The sequence below is a fragment of the Pagrus pagrus genome (genome assembly GCF_965226575.1).
Source record: "Pagrus pagrus genome assembly, chromosome: 10".
NCBI classification, from domain to species: domain Eukaryota; kingdom Metazoa; phylum Chordata; class Actinopteri; order Spariformes; family Sparidae; genus Pagrus; species Pagrus pagrus.
This window is the reverse complement of record NC_140194.1, coordinates 6,762,362-6,789,190: the sequence shown is the minus strand read 5'-3', so window position 1 is coordinate 6,789,190 and position 26,829 is coordinate 6,762,362. Positions and strand designations below refer to the sequence as shown.

Below are 26,829 nucleotides of genomic sequence, written 5' to 3'. Positions count from 1 at the left end.
GCTTATCAAGGTTCAAATTCGACCATTTTCCTGTTGTACTTTTTTTATTGAGGCAGAACATGCAACTTTTGTGTATTTACAGCAAATACAAGTAGCAAGTATGACTTTTACAAATAAAAAATAAATGAACCCCTTATCAAACTCAGTGTAATCTAAACTTTGCACTTCTTACAAGCACCATCGTCGCTGTGAATAATTTCCAGTGTTTGTTCTCGTCTGATTAATCGCAATGGGACTTCAAGATGTTTAACATGGCATACACGACAAAAAGAAGTTATTTCTAACGTCTCAACAACGAGACAAGTCTCAAGAATCAAACAGTAGAGACATGATGATGTTCTGAGTCATAAAAAACAAACTACACGAGCAGAATAAACACAAGAGTCAATACATGACTGATCCCGAGGTCAGGTTGTGTAGGGATTTAAATCCAGATCGTCACATCATCCATATAAATATACACTGCAGCTGAACCGTGACCTTGTCTCGCAGGTTGAAATGTTCATGTGATCATCCTTTCACCCTCCTCACTTCCTGTGTGTCACTGCACGTCCCAGATCTCACAGAGCAGCGGGGTAAATTTGTGGTCGTTCACTTTCCAGGATGTGAGCATCTCTGCGTGGTAGTGGCTGAGTGTTCTCAGCTCCGTCAGCCGTCCCAGGAGACGAGCAAAGTACTGCGGCTCCTGTGGATGCTGCAGGACGCACATCTTCCTCAGCACGTCCAAAATGGTCTCCTGAAGTCTCTCAACGGCCTGTTGATCCTTCACATAAGGCCGATCTGGAAGATGTGAACCGTGATGATACATTAGCCTTTTAGAATAGCTCTGGTAATGCTTCATTTTAAAAGTCCAACAATTTAGTGTAAGTAGGTTGTAAAATTTTGTGATTTAAGGCTAATTTAAAGTAACATTAAGTAACTTTTTTATCTTAAAACAACAACTTCAACATGCTATTAATAACATGCACTAAAGGCACTTGTGGCCCTATAGCTGGCAGTCGTTTCTCATGATATCTGTTGAGAAAAAAGTCGATGTTTTTGTGAAGATGATATTAGATTTCCATCCCTTGGTTGAAGACCATATTGTTACAAAAGCTGTCGATATTGGCTCACCTGGTGTCAGGATAGTTATGGTGGTGAGGAGAGCCTGTTCCTCCTCCACCATCTGGAGTTCACCGATGCTTTTGTAAAAGTTGAACATGGGTGTGATGAATTCCTCTGATATACCTGCAGAAGAACATATATTACATTTTTCAAAAATATCTTCGGCGGATGGGCGAGTTTCCATTGAAAACTCAAAGCCGAGCACAAACCTTGGACCAGGGATAACATGAACAACGTACTGAGCTGCTGAGTAGTTACAGCACGTATGCAAAACTACACTAACAAAGCCCAACAATGAGAAGATACAAGGCACACAACAGACAAGCAGCACGAGCCACAGTGATTAATGTAAGGGCAGCGTTAAGACATTTACAAGCACTATTACTAACATTTATATAGTTATATTAATACACAATAATGTTAATAAGCATCTTATAAGGAATTACAGGTGCCTTTTTTACCTATTAACTAATGCTCATCACAAGGACCTTAATGTAAAGCATTACGGTGACGGGTGTCTGTGAATGGAAAATGTTAGTCCATTAGTGCTGCACCTCATGAATAATCTGATGAATTATGGAGCGACTTCTGTGTCAAAGGCAGTGCGGAGCAGTCAACACAGTGGAAAGAAGAACTGCTGAGAACGAGTAGTTTTATCTCGTAAAATGCACGTATGGGACATTACAGGGGGGAGGGCTTGTCTCACACAGCCGTCTGCACTTTGAGCCAGACGTATAATATCATAAGAGTGCCGCCGTAATCTGCATTATTGTTCACCTGTATGATCACCCACCGCCAAGATTATTAACTCAAGTCCAGTTCTCTGTTTAAAGGAAGTATTCTGGTGCTGTTTTTCTCGCAGGGAACATTTCTGTGCACAAATTGTCATCCACAGTACTTACTTTTATATTTGCTTTTTATGTTTCTTTATATATATTCCCTCATTTTTTTTATATGGATTACAGTGAAACATGAGATGCAATCATCACCTTGCATTCAACTTTATTTAATCACTGACACTTTTGCACATTTGATCTCATGTGATTTACTCAGGCGAAGAGGATAAAGAAAGCGAACTGAAAACTGTAACTGTAAAATCTACTCTGTAACCGTAACAAGGACTCATAACTGTAAAATGAGGCCTTGGATTAGTGTTATAAAGCAGATTATTTCACAACTAGATAGAGGCTGAAGGACCTTGAGTGCATTATGTCTTAACTAAGCTTTGATCGTATAACTCCCATTTGTACAAATCAAAATACAGTATACCATGGTCTGAGTGAATACTTGAACCTGATTGGCCCGAGGGTGTCGATTAAATGTCGATACACAGACTCCTCGGGAACTCCCCGAGTAGCTCCAGTGAAACTGTCTGTTCACTGTACTTTATTAACGCGCTGCAGCCTGTATCTGAAGTGAGCGGCATTGGCATCAGCTTATTTACAACACAGTGTAGTCCTTCAGTGCATCATCCACTGAACACCACAGGATGGTGCTTGTAACACACAAGCTGCAAGAAGTAGCCAACACTACTACAACTAGACAAAAGTGAGGAAACCCATTTAGTTACTTTAGTTTAGACTTTAGTTGGGAATATTGCCCAACGAGGTGTCCATTATCATTACATCATTACATCATCATTTGTTCGTAGAACTGGATCTCGTTGTTTAACGTGCTGTTAAATTATATCCACTGTTTGTCGACCTTACGTAATGTTATTGACTCTGAGTCTAGCTAGCATACGTTAGCTTTCTGGCTAACAGCTGGGACCCAGGGTGCAATGATTTGAGTGGACTAGTTTATCTCCGGTCTCTAAAGTCCGTCGTATTTACACAATGTGTCCATTATATAAGAACTTTATGGGACTGTGATGATTTAAGGCATTATCCCTTATGTAATTGCAATGCATAACAACAAATATAAACACCTCTGCTTTTCTTCTTTAGGTAAAGATTCAGTGATTAAAGAAAAATATGATATTTACAAACTGCTTCTCTGCATGATGTTTGCATTCAGTTTGCACTCTGGCAACAGTTCCCACTTTGGGCGCTCTTCAAACTAGCGGAGGGTGTCTGTCTGCTCGGACACATCATCAAGCATTCAGAAATGCCAGTGGGGCTCAGAGGGAGAGAAATGGACAATAGCAGTCTTGATGTTTTGATAAGAAACAATGGTCTCTTCAGACAGCTTTGCTCCCTTATTCTCCCAGACTGGCCTTTAGTGTGAATATCTCTTATCCCCACCATTCACAACAGAGCCGCGCTGAGGGACCCAGTGACTCGCACACACTCCTGCCATCACTGCTGCTGTCTGTCCAACTGTCCAATCTGGTTGACATGATGACACCACACATACATATAAATGAGCTTATGAAGCCACCCAGCTGTAAACTATTTTTATTTATTTATTTCTATTTTTGTTCAACTACTTTCTAAAGGATAACACGTAGAGGCCGTAGAAACAGTATATGTGAGAGAACCTTTCCGTTGTAGAAACAAACCTGTGTGTCTTAATAAATCAAACACAGCGTCGCAAAAGCGTGCCCACACACAGCGTGAAACTGTACCCAGCGAGGGTGTGTGTGTGTGTGTGTGTGTGTGCATGTGTAACCTAAACCGAGCCAGAGATCAGCAGGTCAGCACACATCTCCCAGCTGCATCACACAGATCAGGCATCAATTATTAAAAGGAGGATCTGACTTGGCTGCAGGTAGAACTGCAAAAGTCATGATGCTGCAGGTGGTAGAGGAACGGACCGAGGCTCTTGAAGGTCATGAATTAGGAGTTAAGATATGTCTGAGGGCTAGTGGAGCTGTCCCAGCTTGAGTACCATCGAGTATAATATGCTGTGTCCGACGGTGCCTTATTATGTGTCGCTTCAGTTGACTCACCGCTCTTGCGTATCCTCGCCTCCAAAACTTCTGTGTGTCCGTTTGGCATCTTTCTGCTGAAAACCTGAGCCGAGCGCAAAAACATGGCCTCCACAGCCGAACCCTTCAGCAGAGCGATCTGATCCTCACGATCCAGAGAGAGAAAACCTGCCAGAGGCAAAACACCAGTAATTATATCCAGCGAAGAACACCAAGCTACTTTGTTTTTTGTGTATGTATTTGCACTGATATCATTGTGGCATGTTATTATGAGGGGTGTCACAATTCTCCAAATCCACAATTTGACTCACATCTGGATTTGTAAAGATGGACAGATCATTGGTTTAATGCCCCGACAACTGTCATTTAAATTCTTCTTCTTCTTTACAACAACAACTTGACTTTATCCTGGTGGCGTTTTGCAGATTAGAGTTGGTCAAGTTCAAAAAACATTCACCAAAAATCAAATTACTTGTGTTTTTTTTACACCGTTCGATTTCTCAAATCTGTCCCGAGTAAACCTTTTTCCCATGCAAATCAACAAAGGATCTCTGGAAATGTTATCATCATCTGTTATCAATTCTTCCCCCACAAGCAAACCCTCCTGTAAAAGAAAAGGGTCTTTGAAACACCTCCAGCTCAAAGTGTCACCTGTAAGCTAGCTCTGTTGTCTTTGAGTAGTGTTTTTCCTTTGTACGTGCACTGGATGAGTGCAAGTCGACGCACGTGAGGCCTACCTGGAATATTTTTTGTAAACTCCACCAGAACTTGAACTTGACTTGTTGCCATTTCTGTCAACAGGAGGAAGTTTTCTTCTGCACTGTACTGGTCCTGCAGCTGGAATCAACGAGAGTAAACAGCAATGAAAAAGGTCAGATCAACTGAAAAAAGACTCGGCAGTAGTTGTGTAGTACATGCAGGAGCCAGCAGCGAAGGTGCTCTCTTGGTTGCCCCCTGTGGCAGATAAAACATGACATTCACTACGAATGTATCACAACTTTCTGTGAGCTGAAAGGCCCATAAATATGTCATCATGTGAACTATAAGCTAAATAAATAAATAAATAATTTTAAAAAAGTAAAAAGTAAAGTTTTAAGTGATATCGAGGATGTTTTACCAATTTTTTGGCCACATCTTGAGGAATTTGATGTCTGTTGTAAGCTTCTACGACGACCTTCACGAGCGCCTGCTGCTCTTTGGTGATTTCAACTTTCTCCTGGACACGAACAGAAAACGGGGACACACATCGTTACGCGGTGACACATTTTATATGACAGAATAACAAACTGTAAATGTCCCAACACAGGGCAGAGACTGTGATCACCTTTGACAGCTTGGTGGTTGAGGTGACCTGTTTGCTGTCTGTGTTGTCCGCCCCCTCTGTCTCGTCTCCGGTCGACTGTCCCGGGGAGGTCTTGGTGTTCTTTCGCAGCCTTTTAGATTTACACTGGATCTCTGTCAGCAGGCCTGCCAGCGGTGATGAAGGCTTCACTATGTGTGTTAAATACCTCACGGCTCTTTATTCAACAGCATTTGTCAATGTTTATTTTCATTAATCAACTTAAAATTAGCGCCAATAGAGGAAAGATTCACCAGTTAAATAAGAATCTTAATTATACGTAATTTTCTGCCATTAATATTTTAACATCATAGATCATATCCACTGTAATGTAATCCATATAATCTTTTTAAAATGTTGCTTCTGAACATTTTCCGTCAACAACAAATATATTTTTACTTTACGTTATTATCATAATTCGTTCTAACTTGTTAGTCCTTCACATTTTGATTTGACTTTGTAAGTTTGAGGCTTCACAAGACAGTGACGAGAGGGAAGTAATCAAAGAATTGAGACAGAAATCGACCTCTCCGGTGAAAAGGCCGAAGAAGTTTCTCTTTTGTTGAGCTCTTATTGTGCCAGCTGTTAGAGTCATGAACGCCTGCCCCCCTGCAATATTCATCACGCCTTCCCTGCACTATTAATGAGCAACAGGAGTCCGGTCCGTCACCCTGCTCTTTCCAGCCGCCAGCTCTTAATAGACCCAATAAATAAAAACCCCCCCAAAGAAAAAAATTACATGTTAACATTAAACAGCTCTGTCTTCACATTGATGTACGCTGACTGCATTCCCAAATGTCCAAAGGTTGTTAAGGAAACAACATTTCATAGCAAATTCCCTTTTAATGACAGGTTGACGGTGTAAATGATTCCTAAATGGAGCTTAAGGTGTCTGTTTAACTGCGTCTAATCCTGTAACTGTAACAAAAGCTGGACCCTCTTATTGTGACATTTAATCACCCAGGAAAATTCAACCAGCCTCGTCAGAATGGAGAATGAGGGCTCACCACAGCGGCCACCGACAGACTCTCTCGACTCTACTAAACAGGCAGCAGATCAGACTTGATGCTTGATAGTGAGCAGAAATACGACAAAAATTCTTCTGCTCTCCATCGTATCGATTAACGATTGTTTCCTGCAGCCTGCCGGCACGAGCAGGAGCCACGTGATACTCACATTCAGCCAGCATGCCCATCTCCTTGCACTTTCTTAGCCGACACTCCTGGCATTTCCTGCGCATGTACATGTCCATTTCACAGTTCCCGCCACTCTTGCATTTGTACACAGCGTTCTTCGTTATGCTCCGTCTGAAGAAACCTGAGCGTGGTTGATAAAAACAAGTCATTTGAACACAGGATGCACATACAGAGCAAAGACATTCTGGACCATAGATATAGACTATATATTGTGGCTTCAGCCGGGCCACACTGTAGTGAAGTGGTGGAAAGCAGCTGAGAACAATCACGTAAGTAATGTATTAAAGTACATTTTCATTGTAATACCACTTTAGTTGTAGTTTAAGTACCCTGATGCAATCTGTAGTTAAGCTACTCGTTAATTTGCAGATTAAGTTCAACATAAAAGCACGTTTATGTTCTAATAACGATGGAGTCCTATAAAGTCGACATTACATTATAATACAGCATGTTGAGTTGAAGTAGTTTTAATACTTAAATCTGCATTCATAGATTTGTTTATTGGCCACCTCAGTGCAACAGAAACAAGTTGTGAAACAAGCTCGGCTGTCTGAGAAGCACCAACACTGAAAAGTCTACTATCGACGTTGTAGTAAGAATTTCTTATGATAAGAAGAAGGTCTGAGACAGGAGAAGACACAGCCATGAGTTTAGGACTTGCTTCCCCAATAGAAAGGTAGGACTTTTTTCCTTTCTTTGAAACTTTGGATAGTTCAAGTTCAAGTTCAAGTCTTCCATCGCCGCTCGGCCGGCCTTTGTATTTCATGCAGATTTAAGCTTATATAACCACATTCGATGAACGACAAGGTGGTATAAATTTAATCCGTTGGCTACACGCTGTGCTAATAATGTCACGGCAGTGTTTCTGACAGGGAGAGCAACAGAGCAAAACACACACACACACACACACACACACACACACACACACACACACACACACACACACACAGAATAACTCTGGAACAGTTATTAGACATTCTGACACAGCACATTAAACAGAATGGCATGCATTAGCGTAACTGAGCTCAGGTTGCTCGTGCATTGTGCAGCAGAAAGGTGAGAGGGAACCCAATCTGGCAGCAGAACCAGGTAGACCTGAGCCTATTCTCAGTCAAATGGCAGGACGGGCCAGCTGCTGCACTCCTGGCATTGTCCGCCGGCACAGTGTGGAATTACACTCATACCTATTCAACCTGTGGGTCGGCAGGAATCACAGCAAATTCACAGCGTCATAAAAACACGGGGAGGAGCTGCCGGAGGCCGCGACTCCACTTGTCGCTAGGTGGATAGTTTTTACACTGACAGGGGTTGTAAAGTATAATGTTTCTTCATATATTTCCTCATATGCTGTGTCCTTTGTTCAAGTTATATTAGCCTCAGTCTTCACTTTAGCTGAAGAAGTCAGTCTGACCTGAGCTTGCAGCCAATGATTTAATATCCCTTGATCTGTTTTTAACAGCAGCTTGCAGACAGTAGGATGCAGCACTAAAGCATATTCCTGACAGAACATTTCCCCTGTGACGAACTGTCACTTATCTGCCCCCTGACTCCTAGTGAGCACAAACAGACTAGTGCTCTTGTAAAAAATGACAAATGACAAACAATCATGTATCAATACTCCTCACCAGCTGCTGTTTGGACTGTAGATATGAACATCCCTATCATGGCTGGCCCCTAAAGTCAACAGCTACTGACAACAACAGAATTTTTGCTATGTGGGTCATCTGTCATCCTACACTACTGCAGACTTTGTCTATGTGTGGACATTTACGTTAACGGTTCAGTGTGCTGGGGGATTTAGGGGTGTAATTGGCAGGTAATGTTTTGACTTTGTAAGTCTGTGAGTCAAAATGTGGATCTGGAGGCACAGTTTATAGCAGGTGACTTACACTGGAGCAAGAGAATTTTGCCGAGTCAGCGTACAAGATACAGTCATGCAAACTTTACAGGTGTGCAGTTGAGATCAAAATGAAGGCCGACTTCTGTTCATGCTCAAGGTGGGAAACTTGAATGGTTGGATAAGATAATGCAGGTTGAAAGCCGTATAAACGTCAGGAGTCTGACAAATTGTCGTAATTTTACAACTTCCCGATTGATCAGCAACTGAAAAGAGGATAAAATCTGTGTGAGTGTGATGTCACAATAAAATGGCCACCGTGTGAATATGGTTTATTTGTCCCCCTCTTTACGCCTCCTTGTCCATATTTGTTGTGTGTCTGCAGTAGCCCAGGATAGACAAACCATGCTCTAGAGAGGGCCTTTTGCTGGGTTTTTTTGCGCTTTGGCTTGCCCGTGTAGGTCACCTTTCCAGGAAAGTGAGGCGAGGCATATTTAGTTTGTTCGACCCAGCTGCTAGACGCCACTGAATCGTACACACTGGACGATTGGACAGTAGGCTACAAACCTAACTTCTAGGCCTCCAGGACTACTATATTTCTTTAAATTGTGTTTAAGGATATTTAAGGGCACGGTCACACATATCAACAGTGTTGCCATCATTCACTTCTATTCTACAGGAGGGAAGAGGCTTTAAATGCCTCTGGTGGTGACGCTAATTGGGATCAACACTGGTGAAATTTGACCTGCGAGTCACAACCAGTAGGAAAGCAGTGTGTGTAGTTGACCCTTCAAATAGAAAATGCAAGGAAATCTTCTCCAACAGTTTGGAGTAAAACTCACAAACTCTGTTCTGAATCTAAATCCAACGTATTTGTGCCACTGCAGCGCCTCTTCTCTCACCTTTACATCCCTCACAGGTGAGAGCATTATAGTGGTATCCAGAGGCCTTGTCTCCACACACAACACACAGTTCCTCCCCTTTGACCCTTCCGGCCTGCGACATGTGCCGGGTCCTTTTCAACACGGCGGGCATCACGGCAGACACCTCCTCCATCTCAGCATCATAGCTGACCTCCAGGGGTCCTTTCCTCAGTTCATATATCCCCGTGTGTGAGTACCATTCATCCGTGCTGTATTGAGGGTAGTAGTTCTGACTGGAGTAGTATGGTGTGGAGGACATGGTTGGCTCCATGGACGTGTACTGCATGCTGGGATAGCTGGTGAAGGGTAAGATGTCGGGATCCTGCAGGAGAGGACTGCTTTGATCTGCCAGAATATCTAAGACAAGAAGCGGGACACAGATTATAATGTAAGAAGCCACTTGTTGAATTCAAACTTAGAACAACAGGGGGCATCATATCACCAGAGTAACCGCTAACTGCTGCCAACTGTAGCTCCCGTTAGCTAGTTAGCTCAGTTTGCTGTGCAGCTGGCGGTTGTTGTTTCCACTTCGAGTACAGGAGCTTTGAACTGGGAAGGGGCTAACTGGTTAGCATGCTAAACATGCTTTGCAACACAGTACATAGACTTCATAACACCAAAACTGTTATTCCTTCACATTTTGTTAACTTTTGAATGTTTTTAAACAAAATTCTTACATATTAAATCTTTTTTGAACATACTTTTTTCATGTTTCTCCCTGAAATAGGCACCCAGTGTCAGGTTTTTACCAACTTGTGGGGCAGAACATCAAAACAATGCACTGAAAGACGCTAAAATGCTCATGATCACTAGTGGAAACATCACTATGAGAGACGCCTTTCACAATACAGGTGCTCAATAATAATGTTGATAAGATTAGTAATACTACATTAGTGCAGCTTTGATAATATGGACTGGTTTCTTGAGTGGGAATGGTGAAGTGAAAGTGTCAGAAGCAGTTAAATGCCACAGGAAGCCAATTCACTTTTATTTTTATGCCCCGAAATCACATGTTTGTCTCGGGGGGCTTTAGAGTTTGTGCAACATGACACCTTCTGTCATTAAACCCCCATTTCAGATAAGAAAAACCCCACGAAACAGTTTTATTTCACTTGCTTCCCAGCAGAAGCTTGTTGGAACAGAAACGGCCTCAGCAGTAGTCGGCAGTCCACACAACACACGCTGTAAACCCATAAATGATTAACAACTGGCTTTGCACAGAGCACACTGTGTCTTAGACTGACATGTAAGTCCATGCCAATCAAGGTGACACTTTTCAAAACGGTTACAAGAATGTTTAATATGATTAAAGTGTTGTTTAATTATGATTTTCAGAGCAAGTGTGGTATATTCATGACTTTATAGACCACGTGTAGAATAGTCTACAAGAATAATCACTGCACTGCACTGAAATACTGTCTGGAGATTAAATCCGTGTCTAAAGCAAACCAACATGTTCAACACTTGTGCATCTGTAAAGGTTTTGTAACACTGACCTCTCGAAGACTTGGTCTGGACCATGGCCATCTCCGTGTGACCACACACACAAACTATTCAGAGACTTTATTCTCTGATCCAGATAATCCGGCTGCGTCCTGTAGATCAGTCCTTCCTTCTAAACAACAAACCATCTTCCATTTATGTCTTTTGATGGGAAACCCTCCTTTAAGGACGCGAGGACAGCAGATCAAGTACTGAACTACTTGGCGCTTGCTTGAGAAATCTCAAGGGGAGCAAAGGTTGCCAAAGCTACTCATTAACCGCGTGGTCACATTTCTTTACATCATTACAAGTAGCTGCCTAACGTGTGAAGTCAGCTCCAGATTTGGGCAATGATGCCAGCTGACTGCTACTGTATGGTGTTCAGATACGTGAGCGGCCAGACACGGAGGTGAACTGGTTCATGCAGCTATCTGGAGGAACATGTGCTTCCATACATTGTTTGCAGGTGCTGGGCATTTATTTTCTGCCTGCTTGTTTTTTTAAATGTGCAGATTTATCAAGGACACTGCTTTCCAAACATTTTTTGGACAATACCCTATCAGATAAACTCAGTAACCCCTTCCCCCGTCACCAGCCCTCATGTTCCAGATGTGCTCACTTAATGTGATTTTAAATATGTGTTATTGTAATTGTTATTTAACACAATTAATAATATAAAAGTGGGTCCATTTACAATATTTGTTTCATACAACACACACGAAGAGTGATCCTGGTATCCTTGATGATCAGGTTCAGATCTGGGTCTCCTTTTTCTGTATTAGTTGCTCCAGTCAAGTTTGTATTTGTGCTACAACCATTTATAATGACAGAGACCGGACATTTCAGGAATTTGTCTGTTTTATTTGGCTTTCAATTTCACTTTGCTTCTTGTTTGTTAACTACTTTTTACTGTGCAGCATGTGGTGTTACAACTCACTCAAGAAGTTGGAGGTCAGTTATAACAGCCAGTCGTTGGTGGTTTTTCCCGCCTGGGTCTGTGTAATTAAGGTATCAATGTGTTTTTTGCATGTTTGTCCAATATTTTGGTTCAAATACCTACAAAACTAATGACATTTCCATCAACTTGAACTGTGTTTAGTGCAAAATAGCAGTTGTTAGCATGCTAACAAAAAAATCTGTATGTTAAAGTGGAAATAGACATGTTTGCTTAAACGTATCATTATGAAGTAACTGTTGATTGCACAGTGGAGGAATGGGCTGATATAACAATGTCCAAACCGTTTTGATATTATTATTTGATATTGCTGGTGAGAGCCAAACACTTAGTGCCTGTAGACTCTTCTGCAGTCCTTTTCCATCTTCGCTTCCTGCCAAGTAAACTTACCAAACAGGTGGGAGCTCTCCGAGATGGCGAATTCATCGCTGGGTGGGATTTCCAGTGGTCCCACCACATTGATGTCGGGGCCCACCCACTCATTCATTCAGGAGGGTCGTTGGGCACCAACTCAGAAAACACAGGTTGAACTGGGCCGCAAAGCAGCAGTAAGCCTCTGTCTGCTTCTGCAACAAGCATAAAAATAGTGTGATTTGTGAACTGTGGCGAAGATCTCCTCTTGAACACCCTTACAGGTCCGCAGCATCCTCTGAAACCTGTACCACAATGTAATTAAACATCAGCCTGGGAGTCTCTACATCATCACACCTGACAGGTCTTCTCTCCCACACAGAGATGTTCAGTAGCTGCCTGCAGGGAGGTGGCGTATAAAGGTCCGGCCATTGAAAGAGTCTTTTCTTTCAACCTTATCCTGTCACATTGTTTCGTAGGGGTTCACTTGACAGGATGTTCTAGATCAGTGCCGTCTCTCTTGCTGTAATTTTACTAAACATTACTCATGCAAGCCTTTTGTCGACGTAAGCATAAACAACTCATTTTATAATAAGGTAAAACCTAATTAGTTGATGAGCTTGGAGGTGTCTGGCGTATAACAGACGTGTTTATAAACTTGCCCATGGCCTTTCTGCTGTCAAGGCCACAACATGGATGAAACATTACTTTTTATATCTGCCACATTTTTACAATTACCTTCAGTGTAATTTCCCCTGAGATCCAAAGGCAACCCACATGGACTCATGGAAACCTCCAACCTACTGTAACAACCCACACAACAGCCAAACATCGCTCACAGTGGCACACCGCAGACTCGTAAGAAGTCACCCATTCACCAGTGAATCTAAAATATGTCTGGACCCGGTTGTAGCACTTACCTTATTCTGTTTTTTTTTCGTTAACTCCCCTCGTTTTTCAGCCTCGTCGGTGATATCCACGCTGTCAGCTCAATCAATATTTGCTAATGAACATTTAGCTGCTTGTGTCTGGGCTCCAGTGAGAGCATTTGTGACCAGCTGAGGTCAGGGAGGAATGGATGGTGGTTATTAATTAAACTGTCCATTCCTGTCCATGCCCCCCCCACCCCCAAAAATCCCTCTTTATCTCACCAAGACAAGAGACTGCCTCATAAAATCTCCAGCAGACCAGAAATCCCACCCACACACACAAACATCACACATGGAGCATACATCCACACATTGGTGTTGCAGCGTAACAGTTTTTTAATTATATTTTCACAGAAGAAATTAGGCCACTATAGACGAGATGGTGACATTGGTCGCCATCCATCCTAGAACTGATTAAAGTCATCACGTGAGGACACAATGTTCATATTTGCACACTCAGACCTCAGTGTACCGGCCCTTTTGTTTGTGTGTGTTCTAAGATCTACTGAATTAAAACTGTTCTTGTCTTCATGATCCTTAATTTGTCCAAAAACCAATAGTTTAATCATTGATGGGTTGTTGCTCCATCCAAAGAGGCCCTTCTGAGTCAATAGACAGTCTCTCTGAAATAAACAGGACCTTTGCCATTGGCTGCCAGCTGTTTGTGGACTATCTGGTCTGTGTTTGAGAGCATGCGGGGAGTGAGTTGGCAGCGATGGCCTCTAGAATGGGACAGACACGACCTATAAGTTACGTGTACAGTAGTCAAATCTCTCACGGGTACTGCTGAGGCTCATTTAAACACATTTTAAATGTGTCAAGATGAGGACTAGAACAGATAATGGGTGTTACCTTTCGCCTTGGTGTTTTGTGACTCATTCCAGACAGACCGTATTGTCAGTGACGTACGCACGAATAAACAGAAGCACACCCTGGGAAGTGACATAATCACCCACATGTTCTCAAGGACAACCGGCAATAAAGTCCACAACCTTGAAACTTTTCATCAGCGTATGAGAGAGAACTAAAAGTGCATATGAGCAAGAAAACATGTGCATGTGTGTATTTCACATTAAAAGGACTCCCTCTGACTATCAGCTGGTCAAGCGGCTGTGTGGAACATCCTGTCCAGTAATTACCCTCCGTGGTGAAAATGAAGCAGGCGTTGTAAAGACAGATAAGACGGAGGATGTTTACCACAGTGTGACGGGAAACAGAGCAGCCTTTGTAATATTTAAAGATGTCTAAATTGGGCCCACTAATATAAACAGGCAGCATTAGGGACAGCATGACAGAAGATAACAATAAAGTTGGAACGGTATCACACATTGTATCTTAGAGAAGACTTTATGTTCATGATTTAAATGTAGCTTTTATTTCTTTCCAGCCTTGCCACAGTAGCAGCACGGCTCTATGGATGGTTAATTGTCGGTCAGTCAACATGATCCAGACTGAAATATCTCATCAACCCTTAAACTGAGAGAACAAATTTTACTACTTTGGTATTCCCCTGACTTTTCCTCTGACGCCACCAGCAGGTTGGCCAGTGGCGGACTCAGGATGTTGGAGAGGCAGGGGCGAATTTTTTTTAAAAAGGCACCCGAGACGGCACTTTATCATGTTTTATCTACTGTAGGTACCAGAAGCCCAGCTGTAATATGGTGCACGGCAGGATGTTGTACAGTTGAGGGAATGTAGTGCCAAAGGAAAGGGTTGTTTGACTGCAAAGTAAAGCACCGAAATGTTCAAAACATAGCATACACTTAGATGGATATATATATTTTTGGTGGTTAAAATACATCTTGTTGCTGGTCTGGTTTACAGCAGTACAATGCTCTGCTTCCCTCATACAAACCCCACATCAAAAGACCCGAACTATCCCTTTAACCCAAAGAAACATGTTTTCCATAACATCAGCTGAGCAATTTGATGATAAACTTGTTTTTATAATTTTCCAAACACACAAGGTAGCATGAAATGTCGTATAACCTGATGCAAAGTACTCAATAATTCAGAACCATCAAGCTCTTTTATGTCTCTAAACAATCTCAATACAGAATAGAAATGTAGTTTATTACATTTCCAATGTGTTCAAGTAAAGTGCAAATCAAATCAATGATATTTCAAACAGTAAGATAACGATTTACTGTACAAAACTGATTTTCTCTTCATTAGCAGTGATGATAAACCGTTCCTATACTCTTTTATGACTGAAGTGAAACATTACATCATTGGTAGAAACCACTGACTTATATAAAGATGGACAATGTGTCTCTGCTTCCTACCGCTGCTCTAAAATGAAGCTAAACTATCCCGGACACGAGCGCTGCCATATTGCGCCAGTGACCTCATAAGGAGCCAGAGTCTGCGCAGTTGGTGGCGCTGCAGTATTGAGTTCCCGCCCAAACATCCACCTGCTCGATCACAAGTGCGGTTCATCTGTCAGTTACAATGTTTCGTCCTTTTTCATAGCACCAAATAACCTAAAATGACAGAAACCTTCTTTGAGGTACATTTTTTTTTTATGTGCACTTACACATTATATATGACCTATACTGCAGCCGGCCACCAGGTGGCGATGGAGATGCTTTGGCTTCACATGTTGTCCATCTTTATACAGTCAAAGGTAGAAACAATCTGGCTCGCCATGTATCAAACATTGCAAAATTGCAACAAAAGACAAACACCAGAAGAATAAATAGAGTTACACTAAATGCTTCACAGAGTAACGTCGGCACTGAACTCACCGTCCATTTTCGTCTCATTACGAGCTCCGAGCGCTCCGAATAACGAGGCTGATGTAATGCTGGAAGAAGTGCATTACAAACGGACGGTGAACTAAGACCTGCTCAGACGAGGAGAGTGAGCTAAGCAGTGATAGAGTGCAATCATTCAGCAACAGCAAATACATATAAGCAAAAAAAAAAAAAAAAAAAAAAAAAAAACCCCTAGTAAGGCTCGTTACATTAACACTATGGTCTGCTGTCAAACCCATTATTACATTCCAGAAGCACGTCTCTTTTCACGTTGCATAGCCGACACAAAACATTTCAAAAACTGTTCACATGGTTCAAAGTAAACTACAGAAAGTTCAGCTTGCACAGACGGAGTACGATCAGGTCTGAGAGTTGATATGTGTTTCTTTTAATGCAGCACTAGTTGGTTCATGAATGTTGCTCTGGTTTCAATTATACTAGTCATACTAGTCTACAGTGACTATTGGTGTAGGTTAAATGTATTTTTCAATTTCTGATATCATGTTTTTGTTCATGTTCCTCTATGTATTATGTTACTCCAATGAGTTTCTAATAAAATTGTGTTTGATTTTAGCATTTAGACTTTTTTAACGTTGTGTTTTCATGTGACAGTACATCACAGTTAAACTGGAGTAAGACTACAAGTGAAATAGGGCCATCTTGAGGTACATATGATGCTGCTGTTCCTGTCACTTCTCAGAGGTTTAATGACATCTCCACAGGTTTGAAATCTTCAGCCTTGACCAAGTTTGAGTGTTTTGGAAGTCCTTTTCCCCGCAGGGCGTCTCACTGGTATCCGCCCTGGTAATCGCCATTCCCCAAATGTTCCTCCTCCTCTTGCATGGTCGCCCCTCTCTTCTTTTTCCAGCCCTGTTTTCGACCAGACGAATCGTCCGCGGTTCCGTAACTCCTCTTGGGAACCACCATGTTCTCACTGTTGAGCTCTGACTCTTCAGCCAGCTCATCTTCATCAATAATGCCACATTTATCCTCACTAGTGCTCTCAGGGTTGGCCCATTCCTGCTGCTCTCCCGAGGCAAAGATAGCGTAGAAGATGACCCCTGAGTAATGCACCATGGACGCAATAACAAAGACATTCTGCCACTCCAGACGAGTCTGTGGGGAGATGAATGGAGTCAATGAATTTCCTCTCTACAGCAGACTCACTGATCTTTAATGTACCACTGAGGCTGTAAATCCACTGCCTTACTCATGGCATCAGAAAAAAAACAACTGCAGTGTGTATAAAAAAAACTTACAGGGATATAAATTATTAACAATAGCCACTGATAACATACTGTTGCAATGATTCTCCTGTTATGTTTTATACATGCAGTACAGGAAAACCCATAAAAAACTAATTAAACAGAATATGAGATCAAATAACTAAAGCATGCATCAACATATAGCCTGTGCAAAACAGCTACTGTACTGCTACAGATAAGCTTATTATACCTTGTGTTTGGTCAGGGCTCCAACAATTAAAGGACACACCATTCCAGACAGCGTGCCCACCCCGTTTGAAATGCCCATCAGGATGCTGGCATAGCGAGGAGCAATATCCAAATGATTTACATTGAAACCTAAAGAAACAGCACACACAAGAGCGGCAATTATAAATCCTCTCCTTGTTTGGCATTTTCATATTTTGTAAAAAAAAATATTAACATGGTTTACATCCACACACTGGTTTTGATTTTTCGTCTGCCTTGACAACAATCTATAAAATATTCAGGAGAAGCGCCAGTGTGCATGTATACTGCATCACACCCAAAGGAAAAGAAGTACTGCATTTCAGCTTTTGGAGTCTTTCACAATCGAAAAGATGGAGAAAAGGGAGAGAAGGCTGCGAAAGAAAAACAGTCTCTCTGCAACGTTGTGTGCATTTCAGTGTTACAATCAACTCAAGCTTTAAGCAAAAGCCTCAAGATTTAGGTTTAATGTTTAATCAAATGAAAGGTCTTAAATTTCAAACACAGAAGTCACATTTTGTCCCCATAAGGACTTTTGGTCCTGACATGGTTTAAGCCAGATATGGTCCCCAGTAGGTAACAAAAATGTGTACACAAACACACACACAAAACACAGATGTGGTAATACCTGAGATGGCGAATCCACTGAAACCCACAGCCAGAACGAGGAAGGAGATGGCGACCCCCCGAGTGTGAGAAAATCCGACCACCAACAGCAGAGTTGCTTCCATACCAAATCCTGTGCAAAAATAATACAGCACCAGAGTGAGTGAGTCAAAGAGTTCATGTAAGATACAACATGATAAACATTTTCAAATATATGCAGAGAAATTGTTCAGCAAAGAACAAAAGTAATCTGACTTTATCTCCTTAAATCTGTGGTGACATGGCTTCCTTTTATCACAACAATCTCCATCATACAGTAAAATCAGGGAGTGAGTCTCAGAATGAAAGAATGAAAACCTGTTGCTTCTACTTTCCCAAGACGTACCTCCACAGTTCATGAGTTTCCTCACATTCGTGGTAGACATGATTTTGTTGCTGCGTAAGAAGTCAGCCAGCTGTCCTCCAATAGGAACTACAATTGTCATCACCATGTGGGGGACAGCGGACAGGATCCCAACCTGTTTTGAAGAAGCCACCATGTAAGTCAGTCGCATGATTAGTTATCTCTCTTTATGGATATTTGTCATTGTCAGTGAAATAGCTGTAGTGAAATTGTGAGGCCAACCTTGCTGATGGGGAAGCCAAAGACTTCCTCAAAATACGCCGGCTGGCTGATGAGGAGCAGGTAGAAGGTCCAGCTGCGGCAGAAGTTGGCCACGATGATGGCGTAGACGGGCATGGAGGTAAAGAAACGACGCCACGGAGTCTTGAATTTCTGTGATGGGAACACCAAAATTAATGGATGTCATTTATTCTGTGTGTATGTGTGTTAGATACCATTAAATTAGCAGCATTTTACACTCACACACCTCAGTCACGCTCAATTGGCGCATTGTTTCACCGATTGTGGTCTCGATGTACGTCCTCTCCTCCTCGGTGATTGTGGGATGTTCAGCAGGACTACCATACGCCAGCAGGAGCCACATGACATACCATATGATCCCAAAAACGCCTTTTCATGAAATGGCAACAACAAGAAAAAGTTAATGCATTCCTTTGAGCGTAGACCCTGGGTCAAGATTTTCTCTATTTGTAGAAAAAGGCTTTGTAAGGGGCAGGACAGACTAATTAAAACAAGCGACGACCTTCTCTAGACCAAAAGAATTTTCATTATTAAAATGAAATGAACAAGGTATGAGTCACAGAGCTCAGACAGGAAAATGCTAATTCACATCAATAAATCATGAGATGATATCGCAGCAGAACCAGAGTAGACTTTTATTAAAACACGTTTGGCAAAGTATGAATTTGATGTCAGTGTTAATCATTTTAATCAAACTCTAAAGCTATTCAGATAATGCTTATTGGGCAACGCATACAAAGTGCAACTACCACAGAGCCAGTCACGGATTACTAAAATGACATTGCATGTCACTGCACTGACACCTGATGCACAGCCTATACATCTCACTGTATATACAAGTTAAAAGTTTAATTTACTGTCACTTTACAACATATGTTGATGAATGTTCTCAGTCGTCCAGGTCATGGTTATTCTAGGTGCTTTATCGTAGGCAACTGGACGTGTTTCAGTTTCCTGAAGATGTTTCACCTCTCATCCAAGAGGCTTTTTCATTTCTGACTAACTGGAGGGGAGGTTGCAGGCTCACAGAGTCGTTAAGGACACTTGTGAACTCTGAGTTTCAGAGTCGTTGGGGCCACTTGTGGGTTTCTAGGGCTAGGTGAGCCCAGGCGTGAATGGTTGTTGAGCTGTCTGGGGAGGGAACTCAGTACTGCATTGTAGGTGGGTGATAAGTAATGTAGGCCACCTCCTCCTAATGACCAAAAGAGTGAGTGACTTAAGTCTTTGTTGTGATTTTATGAATGGTTCAATGTTCATTCCAACATCAGTCTCACCGTAGATATAGAAGACCGAAGACCATCCGACGTACTGAACGAGTATTCCAGCTAAAGGCATGGCGATCACTGCTCCTGCGTAGGATCCTGGGAACAATTGGTGTCAGATTTCAGTGTCAAGGTATTATTACACCAGTCCTCACATCAGATCTCAGTGATGGTCGACTAAAAATATATCAAACTTAAGACTAAAAGAAAGAAGACTCTTTTACATATTTCATAAATCTGAATATTATAAAGCAGAATTGTACAAAAACACCACACTGTATAGAGAATGTGTGTCTTAATGAAAAGAAATCATGAAAGAAACGCATTAGTTTCATTGAATACACGCTGTCAAAATGAGCCATTGGCACAGTAAGGGTGTTTTAATGTGTTTTCTATTATCAGACAGATTCAGTAGAATAGAGCACGGAGCATGAGAGTGCTTTTGGACAGTAAGCAATGTGACACTTCATTTAGGTGCATAGAGAGAGCAGCTCCTTCAGAATACGCAGGTGATCCGTGTTCATTACAAACAATGTCAAGAGGGTTTTGATGCACGGGTTGTCATGGCACCGGTTGAAAGTGCAACGTGGTTATTTTAATTTCAGGGGAGACGGCAGTGGACAGAATCTGCAACGCAAAATTTGCTCCCTCGCATCCATTTGCTGACCAGCCCCCCTATGACTTATCAGGTTGTGAGAACAGAAAATAGACACAGACGTTTCTATCAGTGAAAAGCAGTTAGTGGAGTGTTTAGGAGCATTTTGACAGGAGGCAGACCGAGACATCGCTCACCACAGAAAGAAGTTGTGGCCAGTCGACTCCGTTCAAGAGGTGGTGCCCATTTGGACCACATCCCGTGGCAGGCTGGGTAGGTGACACCCTGTGGAAGATGCCAAAGTGGACATGCTTTAAGAGAAAAGTTCGTCATTTATCATCATCAACACATGTATCGGCTTTCTTGCTGAGAGTTGGATGAGATGAATATGACACTACTGAACTGAGCCAGTTAGCTTAGCTTAGCTTAAAAAACTGAAACAACTAGCCTGGGTACTCTAAAGATCACTAATTAATTAACATATTATATTTTGCTTGTTAAATCCATACAGAAAAATGAACAAGTTGTGCTTTAACAGGACTATTTCATGGCCGGAAACATTGAAATGGTACCGCACACAACTCTCAAATACAAATAAAACAGCAGTTTAACGTATAACATGTTAATAACTTAGATTAAAGGTTAAATATATGAGATTTTAACAATTAATAAAGCAGCCAACAACAATGTGCTGTGTAAAGATGTAGTGGAGTAATGGCGTCCTAAGCAGAGAAAGATGTCACCCTCCCTCTGTTTGTGTTGTAATCTGAGTTTCTCTGTTTTTTGTGTTTGTAGCCGGTCCGGCCACACGTGCGTGTCAGTGCATGTGAGCTCATCTCCGTCCTCCCTGCATCGTCTTTCAACATGGTGACCTGGTAAGAAACTCTCTCCTAATAAAGCTAAACACTAAAGCGTGTTTCTGATGTAGTAACAGAATCCTGAATCATATTTGATCAGTGCAGCCTCGTCTGACAGTTTGATTAGAGTTCGGTGAGCTCCGTTAAGAAGCAAAACACAAAATGGCGGCCATCTAATGACAAACTTCATCATATTATAGCTGTTTTCCCCTGTGCAAAGCTAAGCTAACCCACTGCTGGTGTTACTAGCGTTTGTTACTCACACACAGTGCTCACCAAAATGTATATATAACTACTAAAAGTTAGCAACGCTAGCTACCGTTAGCAACGTTAGTGCACCGACTGGCAACCACTTGAGGGGGCAGATGAGTCGAACAACAGCGATGTTGTAACATAAATGCAACGGAGGGGGAGATGGAATGCCACATTTAGTGACTTTTAACTTTCAGCAAGAAATCAAATAAGCCTATTTTCCCAAAATGTCAAAGTATATATACAGTCATGGCTTTCACTCTTTTGTCACTAACATCTTTTCTCTTACCTCCACCAAGCCCTGCAGGATACGAACAAACATGACACAGCCGTAGTGGACCCTCGCTGCTGACGGGATGAACATATTGAGCACTGACGTCAGGAAAATGGCAGCCCCAAAGACCCTGTAGGAATACTGACATGTCAACATATTGTGTGTGTGTGGACAACGCTGAAAAGGTGATAACATCAATGTCGAATATAAAGCATGTTCATGGGGAGAATTTGATACTGATAGGGAAAATATAGATGTTACACTTTCAATTACATAATTCCAATTACTTGGCAGCTGAACATGCAAAAAAATGTGAACTTTATCCACAGGCAGGCACACAATTCAACATGGAGAGCAACATTAATGAGTAATGATATAATAACAAAATTAATGAGTAATGATATTACTAGTTTACATGGGGCAGTTTGTTCAAGGAAACATCTGAAGAAATTATTGAGGAGCAAACACACTGCTCTTCAGTGTCTGAGCGCTAGTGTATATGTCTAATACTGGCAGGCAGCATATCTCCAAACATCTCACGGTCAAAGCTTCTCCATCAGCCTTATAATGAGACACATCTCACGCCTCTGCCTTTCACACACCGAGATAAAGACATCCCATTCAATCCAAAAGTTTGTGCTTCATCACGGCGGCGTGATGAAGCTCCCTTCTCTTCTCTCGTTCACCTCATCCCCCCTTCCTTCTCTTTTTCCAAAACAGCGTGTAAGTGACACTTGTAATATTCCAGTGGCTGGTGTTTCAGAAAGAAATCAGAGGCAGGATCTTTCATTATTAACTCTGTCAGTGGCGTGTCCTCTTTTCCTGTGAAGCTTTTATTACAGGACTGCTATCTGCTCCATCAGCACTGCTCACCGCACCGTGCAGCTTTAACCCTTTAAACACACATGCTGAGGAACCTTTATCTTTATTTTGTCTTTCTTATGATCCTTACATATGTGGTCAGGGCTGCAGAGACCATGACTCCATCCTCTGCTCATGGAAAAATATCAACAAAAGACAAAAAGCATGATGTGTCTCTGCAAACTTCCCATGTAACGTCAGTGTCTGTCTCAGGGACAACAGCAGCAGTAGTCTCTGCACTGTGTTAAGGGCTGCAACTAATTAATATTTTTAATTATGGATAAAGGAAGAATGGCTCTCAAAAAGCATCATCATCAAATTGCTTTTCTAACCAACAGCCGAAAAACAACAATATTCATGAGACAGAAATTGTGTTGTTACAGTGGGACTTTTGACAGTCATGATTCATGAAGCGCACGTCACCTGTTGGCAAACAGCTTGTTGGAGATGAAACCACCAGGGATTTGAGTTACAATGTAGCCCCAGAAGAAGGAGCCGTGGATCAGCCCCACTGTCTCTGGGTCCCAGTTAAACTGAGCTTGCTGGAGAAGGAAACAAAAAAAACAGAAGCACACTAAAATTCACCAATTTAGCACCAAAATGCATTAATTTGGTTTATTCTACCTTTATTTATAATGTTTACACTGTAGCATTTATTTATAATGTTTACACTCTAGCATTTATTTATAATGTTTACACTCTAGTATTTGTTTAGAATGTTTGCACTGTCACATTTATTTATAATGTTTATACTGTTGCATTTATTTATAATGTTTACACTCTAGCAGTTGTTTAGAAAGTTTTCACTATCACATTTATTTAGAATGTTTACACCCCAGTGTTTATTTAGAATGTTTATACTGTAGCCATGTAGTCCATATTATCTATCCATGTTTGATGCATATATTTTTGCTTTTACAGTTATTTTATTACTTATAGTTTATATTTATTTTGACCTACTCATTTCTTATTGTCGTCTCTATTTCTATCTCATTATAATCTCTCTCTATAGTGTCATTCCCATTCTAGAAGGAGTAACTTGGGGGTCAATAAAGTATTTCTGACTGATTAGTATGAGTGTTACATATGCTATATCACTGCCAATGATGAGGTTTTGTGATAAGTGTTGTGAAAATTGATAATTTTATGAATGGTGGCCTCCACTATGGCAGATCTGGTCCTACCCAGTGTTAACTATATGGCTACAGCCTTAGTTTGGCTTATCCTCCTTTTTCTCAGCAACAAGAAAAAAGACACACGTCATGAAAAGTTCTGATGAGTCCGTAACCCAAGGGTGCTGTCTGGTTGATGTAGCTACCTGAAGCACGGGGGTCCCATTGATATAGACAGTGTTGTTGTTCACCATCTCCACAATTGCCACACCAAGGTTGCAACGGATGCCAAAGGAGATGCAGAAGCCCAGGCCGCTGAGGATGGCAATAATGTAGCGCTTGGGCAGACCGCCACAGCTGCAGTCCAGCAGTGGGGCAGGACGTGCCGCTGATGCCACCGGACGCCCATCCTCCGTCAGTTCAATGTTGTCCTCTTCTTCTACATTGCTACCATCTATTTTCCTAAGAAGAAAGTATTAGGGAAAAATCCACAGTAAGAGCAGGAGTACTAGTCAGTTGTTATGTGTGATTTTTTTAAGCTATATTTGGCAGCAAGTCAGACAAGCATACAGTACTGTTATCTGAATATTGCAATCATTTTTGTCAGATTTATAAAAATGTGGAAACACAAAGTAACACAAGTCTCTCTGCTCTCTTATTAAAGCCGTGAGGTGAAGCCAAGACACATGACCAAAAAGGTCACAGCAGCGGCAGTTATCGAGTTACTTTCAGGTGCATCACTCTCCTGTTCCACTACCCAGAATTCAACTCTGTCGCTGTGCCCCTGCTCCCATGAACTGCTTTCACCTGTCTATACAGGCGTTCTCACAAATTAACAAGAAATGGGATCAGTTTTTGATAACAAGCTCTCAAATCTTCACTTATTTTAGGATAGTGTTACAAAGAAATCAGTAGTGTCTTTGCAAATGTAGTGAGTTTTTTTTAAAATATTTTTATATAATTCATTGTATTGCTATGGAAAAGAAAATATTTTATTATTTTTTCTAAGTCAAAAACTTCAATCAGTTAGAAATAGAGCCCAGCAGTCTTGCTGTGGACACGATTATTTGAAGGAACAATGTGGTTGGTAGGTGTCTCTCATGGTCTATAGCTGTCATTTAAGTTTTAATATTACGCTCTGAAGTATATTATTCCATTTTATAGTCATCTAAGTTACACATAACTGCACACCGCAGGCAGATGCTAAGGATAACGTTTAGTCGTGCTTACATAACATTTATAACGAAGAAAATGTGTATATGCAATATGTTTAACCGGTGTATGATCAACTCATGTAAACAATGTGAGCCGAAAGGTGGTCGTCCAGATCATTCAAAGTAAAAACAAATCTGGGGGCCGTGGGGGAATTTTTTAAAATCCTTATAAGAATATAGGTTTTTTTCGCCCTCACGCACATTGTTCAGTTTGTGTGGGATCTGTAAACCCAAAGAGGGGGGAATATATTGAGAATTCAGGCCTAACTAAGATGACCTTCACACTTGATAAGAACACGCACACATCCCCACATGGACACCCCAAATCAACACGTAGGGCCAAGTCAACCAGGATAAACACACACACACACGCACGAGCGTACACGCACTCCCACACACAAGACTCAGGAGTTATCGGAAAGTACATGAAATACTAGGAACAATGAGACAAGGGTCATTGTGACAATTTGACAATGGTCTAAGTCATCACTACGCAAGTGTGTCGTCTTTCTGAGAGTTTCGGCTTCAACAGATGTTATTGTTGTACATTCTCCACAACAGCAGCAAATAAACAGCTGCAGCATAAATAGTGAACTGCATCATGTGCTCATTTTGTAAAATGTGGTTTTCCATCCAGCTTCCCAAGTCCCAAATTGTGCGTTTTTCACCATATTTGGTTTGTTTGGGCCATTTTTAAAAGAAATAGTTGGAGTGTTGATGTATCTGATCAGTGTCAGGCTCTTCACATCAAGATGAAAAATGCAACATACAAGTTTTGCAAAAAAAACTGATAATTTGATAGATTTTTTCATGTCTTATATATAAATTGATCAACAGCGAACACCAAAAATATTCACATTTTTCCTTTGTAATTCAAATCAGTGTATTCGTATTACAGATCATGCATATTAACAATGTACATTCATTTTCCAGGAAATTGCCTACTTAGTGCTTTATCTCTCAAAATGACAACAATCCTCGTTATGCATGCCCCCACCACCGCAACACGTCTGTGAAATATGTATCAGATATGAAATATGTATTAATGTCTTAAAATAAAATCTGTGATCACATCACAGGCAATGCCTGGCAAGCACCAGAATCAAATATTTATTTATCGCCAGGATCTCTGAGAACACGTTGGGCTTAATGTGCTCGCTTCCAGGCTCTCCGCATCCCTCTGATGTTTCAGCCCCTCTCCGTTGAGCATTCTTACAAAGTTATTTTAAAAATTAATCTCCACCGTCAATGCAATACATGGATAATGAGCGAAATGCTGATTTCATCCCGTGGAGTGTGGATCAAACAGCCTCCACACACATGCATCCTTCCCACCACTCTCCATGCGCACCCTCTCACCTTTGCAGTTTTCCGAGAGAGTCCCCCACTGTGTTCTTCACTTCCTCCTTTCCAGGCTTAAGCACCTGTTCCTTCAAACCTGCTAACCCACCAAAAGGCATTTTTTTCTCTGCTTGCGTTGTTTTCTCTCCTCCTGAATGTCTTGACACCTCACAACACTACACTTTGCTCTGAGAAAGGCGAAAATTAAAATCCCCCTAGAAGCTGTTCTTCATCCTTCCTGAGTTTGTGGCACTGGGGGTTGGCTCCACCTTTCAGCGGTGCCACAGGTCCCTCAGAGGTAGGACAGACTTTTCCTCTCCACCTTTTCTTCGTTGTGAGGAGAGGATTCAGTGGAGAAGTGCAGGGGAGGATGATGTTGAAGTATTCCTCAGTAAGCCAGAGGCTCTGGAGCTTGTTTCATCTCAGGAAGATCCAGTTGAGAGAAAAACTGATGAATAAAGGACAGGCGCGTAGTATCCAAATCTAGTCTCTAGACATTGCGAGCCCCCTTTTGTCTGCAGCTGAACTGAATGGACTGCTTAGATCTCCTCTCCATCTCATAACTCATCCATCGAGGAGGGGCAGGTGTAGCTGGTTTC

General features: G+C 41.6%; 2 protein-coding genes across 3 annotated transcripts; both read right to left on the bottom strand.

Annotated features, from left to right (window-relative positions):
- Positions 1 to 99: 99 nt before the first annotated feature.
- Positions 100 to 12,192, bottom strand: nr1h4 (nuclear receptor subfamily 1, group H, member 4; the record flags this gene model as incomplete). 2 transcript variants are annotated; one of them, XM_084363337.1, is made up of 9 exons in its annotated part: positions 100 to 780; positions 1,114 to 1,227; positions 3,995 to 4,141; positions 4,711 to 4,810; positions 5,091 to 5,189; positions 5,298 to 5,440; positions 6,489 to 6,629; positions 9,248 to 9,625; positions 12,096 to 12,192. In XM_084363337.1, 9 exons carry the CDS (start codon positions 12,190 to 12,192, stop codon positions 542 to 544), a joined length of 1,458 nt encoding a protein of 485 aa, XP_084219463.1. In that variant the 3' UTR covers positions 100 to 541. The 2 variants fall into 2 exon arrangements, with proteins under 2 accessions (XP_084219463.1, XP_084219464.1); XM_084363338.1 differs by lacking the exon at positions 12,096 to 12,192 and adding an exon at positions 10,765 to 10,926.
- Positions 12,193 to 16,298: 4,106 nt separating this feature from the next.
- Positions 16,299 to 26,728, bottom strand: slc17a8 (solute carrier family 17 member 8). The gene is made up of 12 exons (XM_084363951.1): positions 26,249 to 26,728; positions 23,882 to 24,137; positions 22,987 to 23,105; positions 21,718 to 21,832; positions 20,517 to 20,604; positions 19,737 to 19,823; positions 18,689 to 18,831; positions 18,445 to 18,594; positions 18,205 to 18,337; positions 17,842 to 17,952; positions 17,197 to 17,324; positions 16,299 to 16,857 (listed from the first exon to the last, which is right to left on the bottom strand). The coding sequence occupies exons 1-12, from the start codon at positions 26,347 to 26,349 to the stop codon at positions 16,528 to 16,530; spliced, it is 1,761 nt and encodes a 586-aa protein (XP_084220077.1). The 5' UTR covers positions 26,350 to 26,728; the 3' UTR covers positions 16,299 to 16,527.
- Positions 26,729 to 26,829: the final 101 nt, after the last annotated feature.

Coding starts and splice junctions, on each gene's coding strand:
- slc17a8 (XM_084363951.1), bottom strand. CDS start 26,349: ATGCCTTTTGGTGGGTTAGCAGGTTTGAAGGAACAGGTGCTTAAGCCT. Junction 20,605..21,717: donor TCCTGCAGGGCTTGGTGGAG/GTAAGAGAAAAG, acceptor CATCTTCCACAG/GGTGTCACCTACCCAGCCTG. Junction 18,338..18,444: donor TTGGCTTCCCCATCAGCAAG/GTTGGCCTCACA, acceptor TCTTCAAAACAG/GTTGGGATCCTGTCCGCTGT.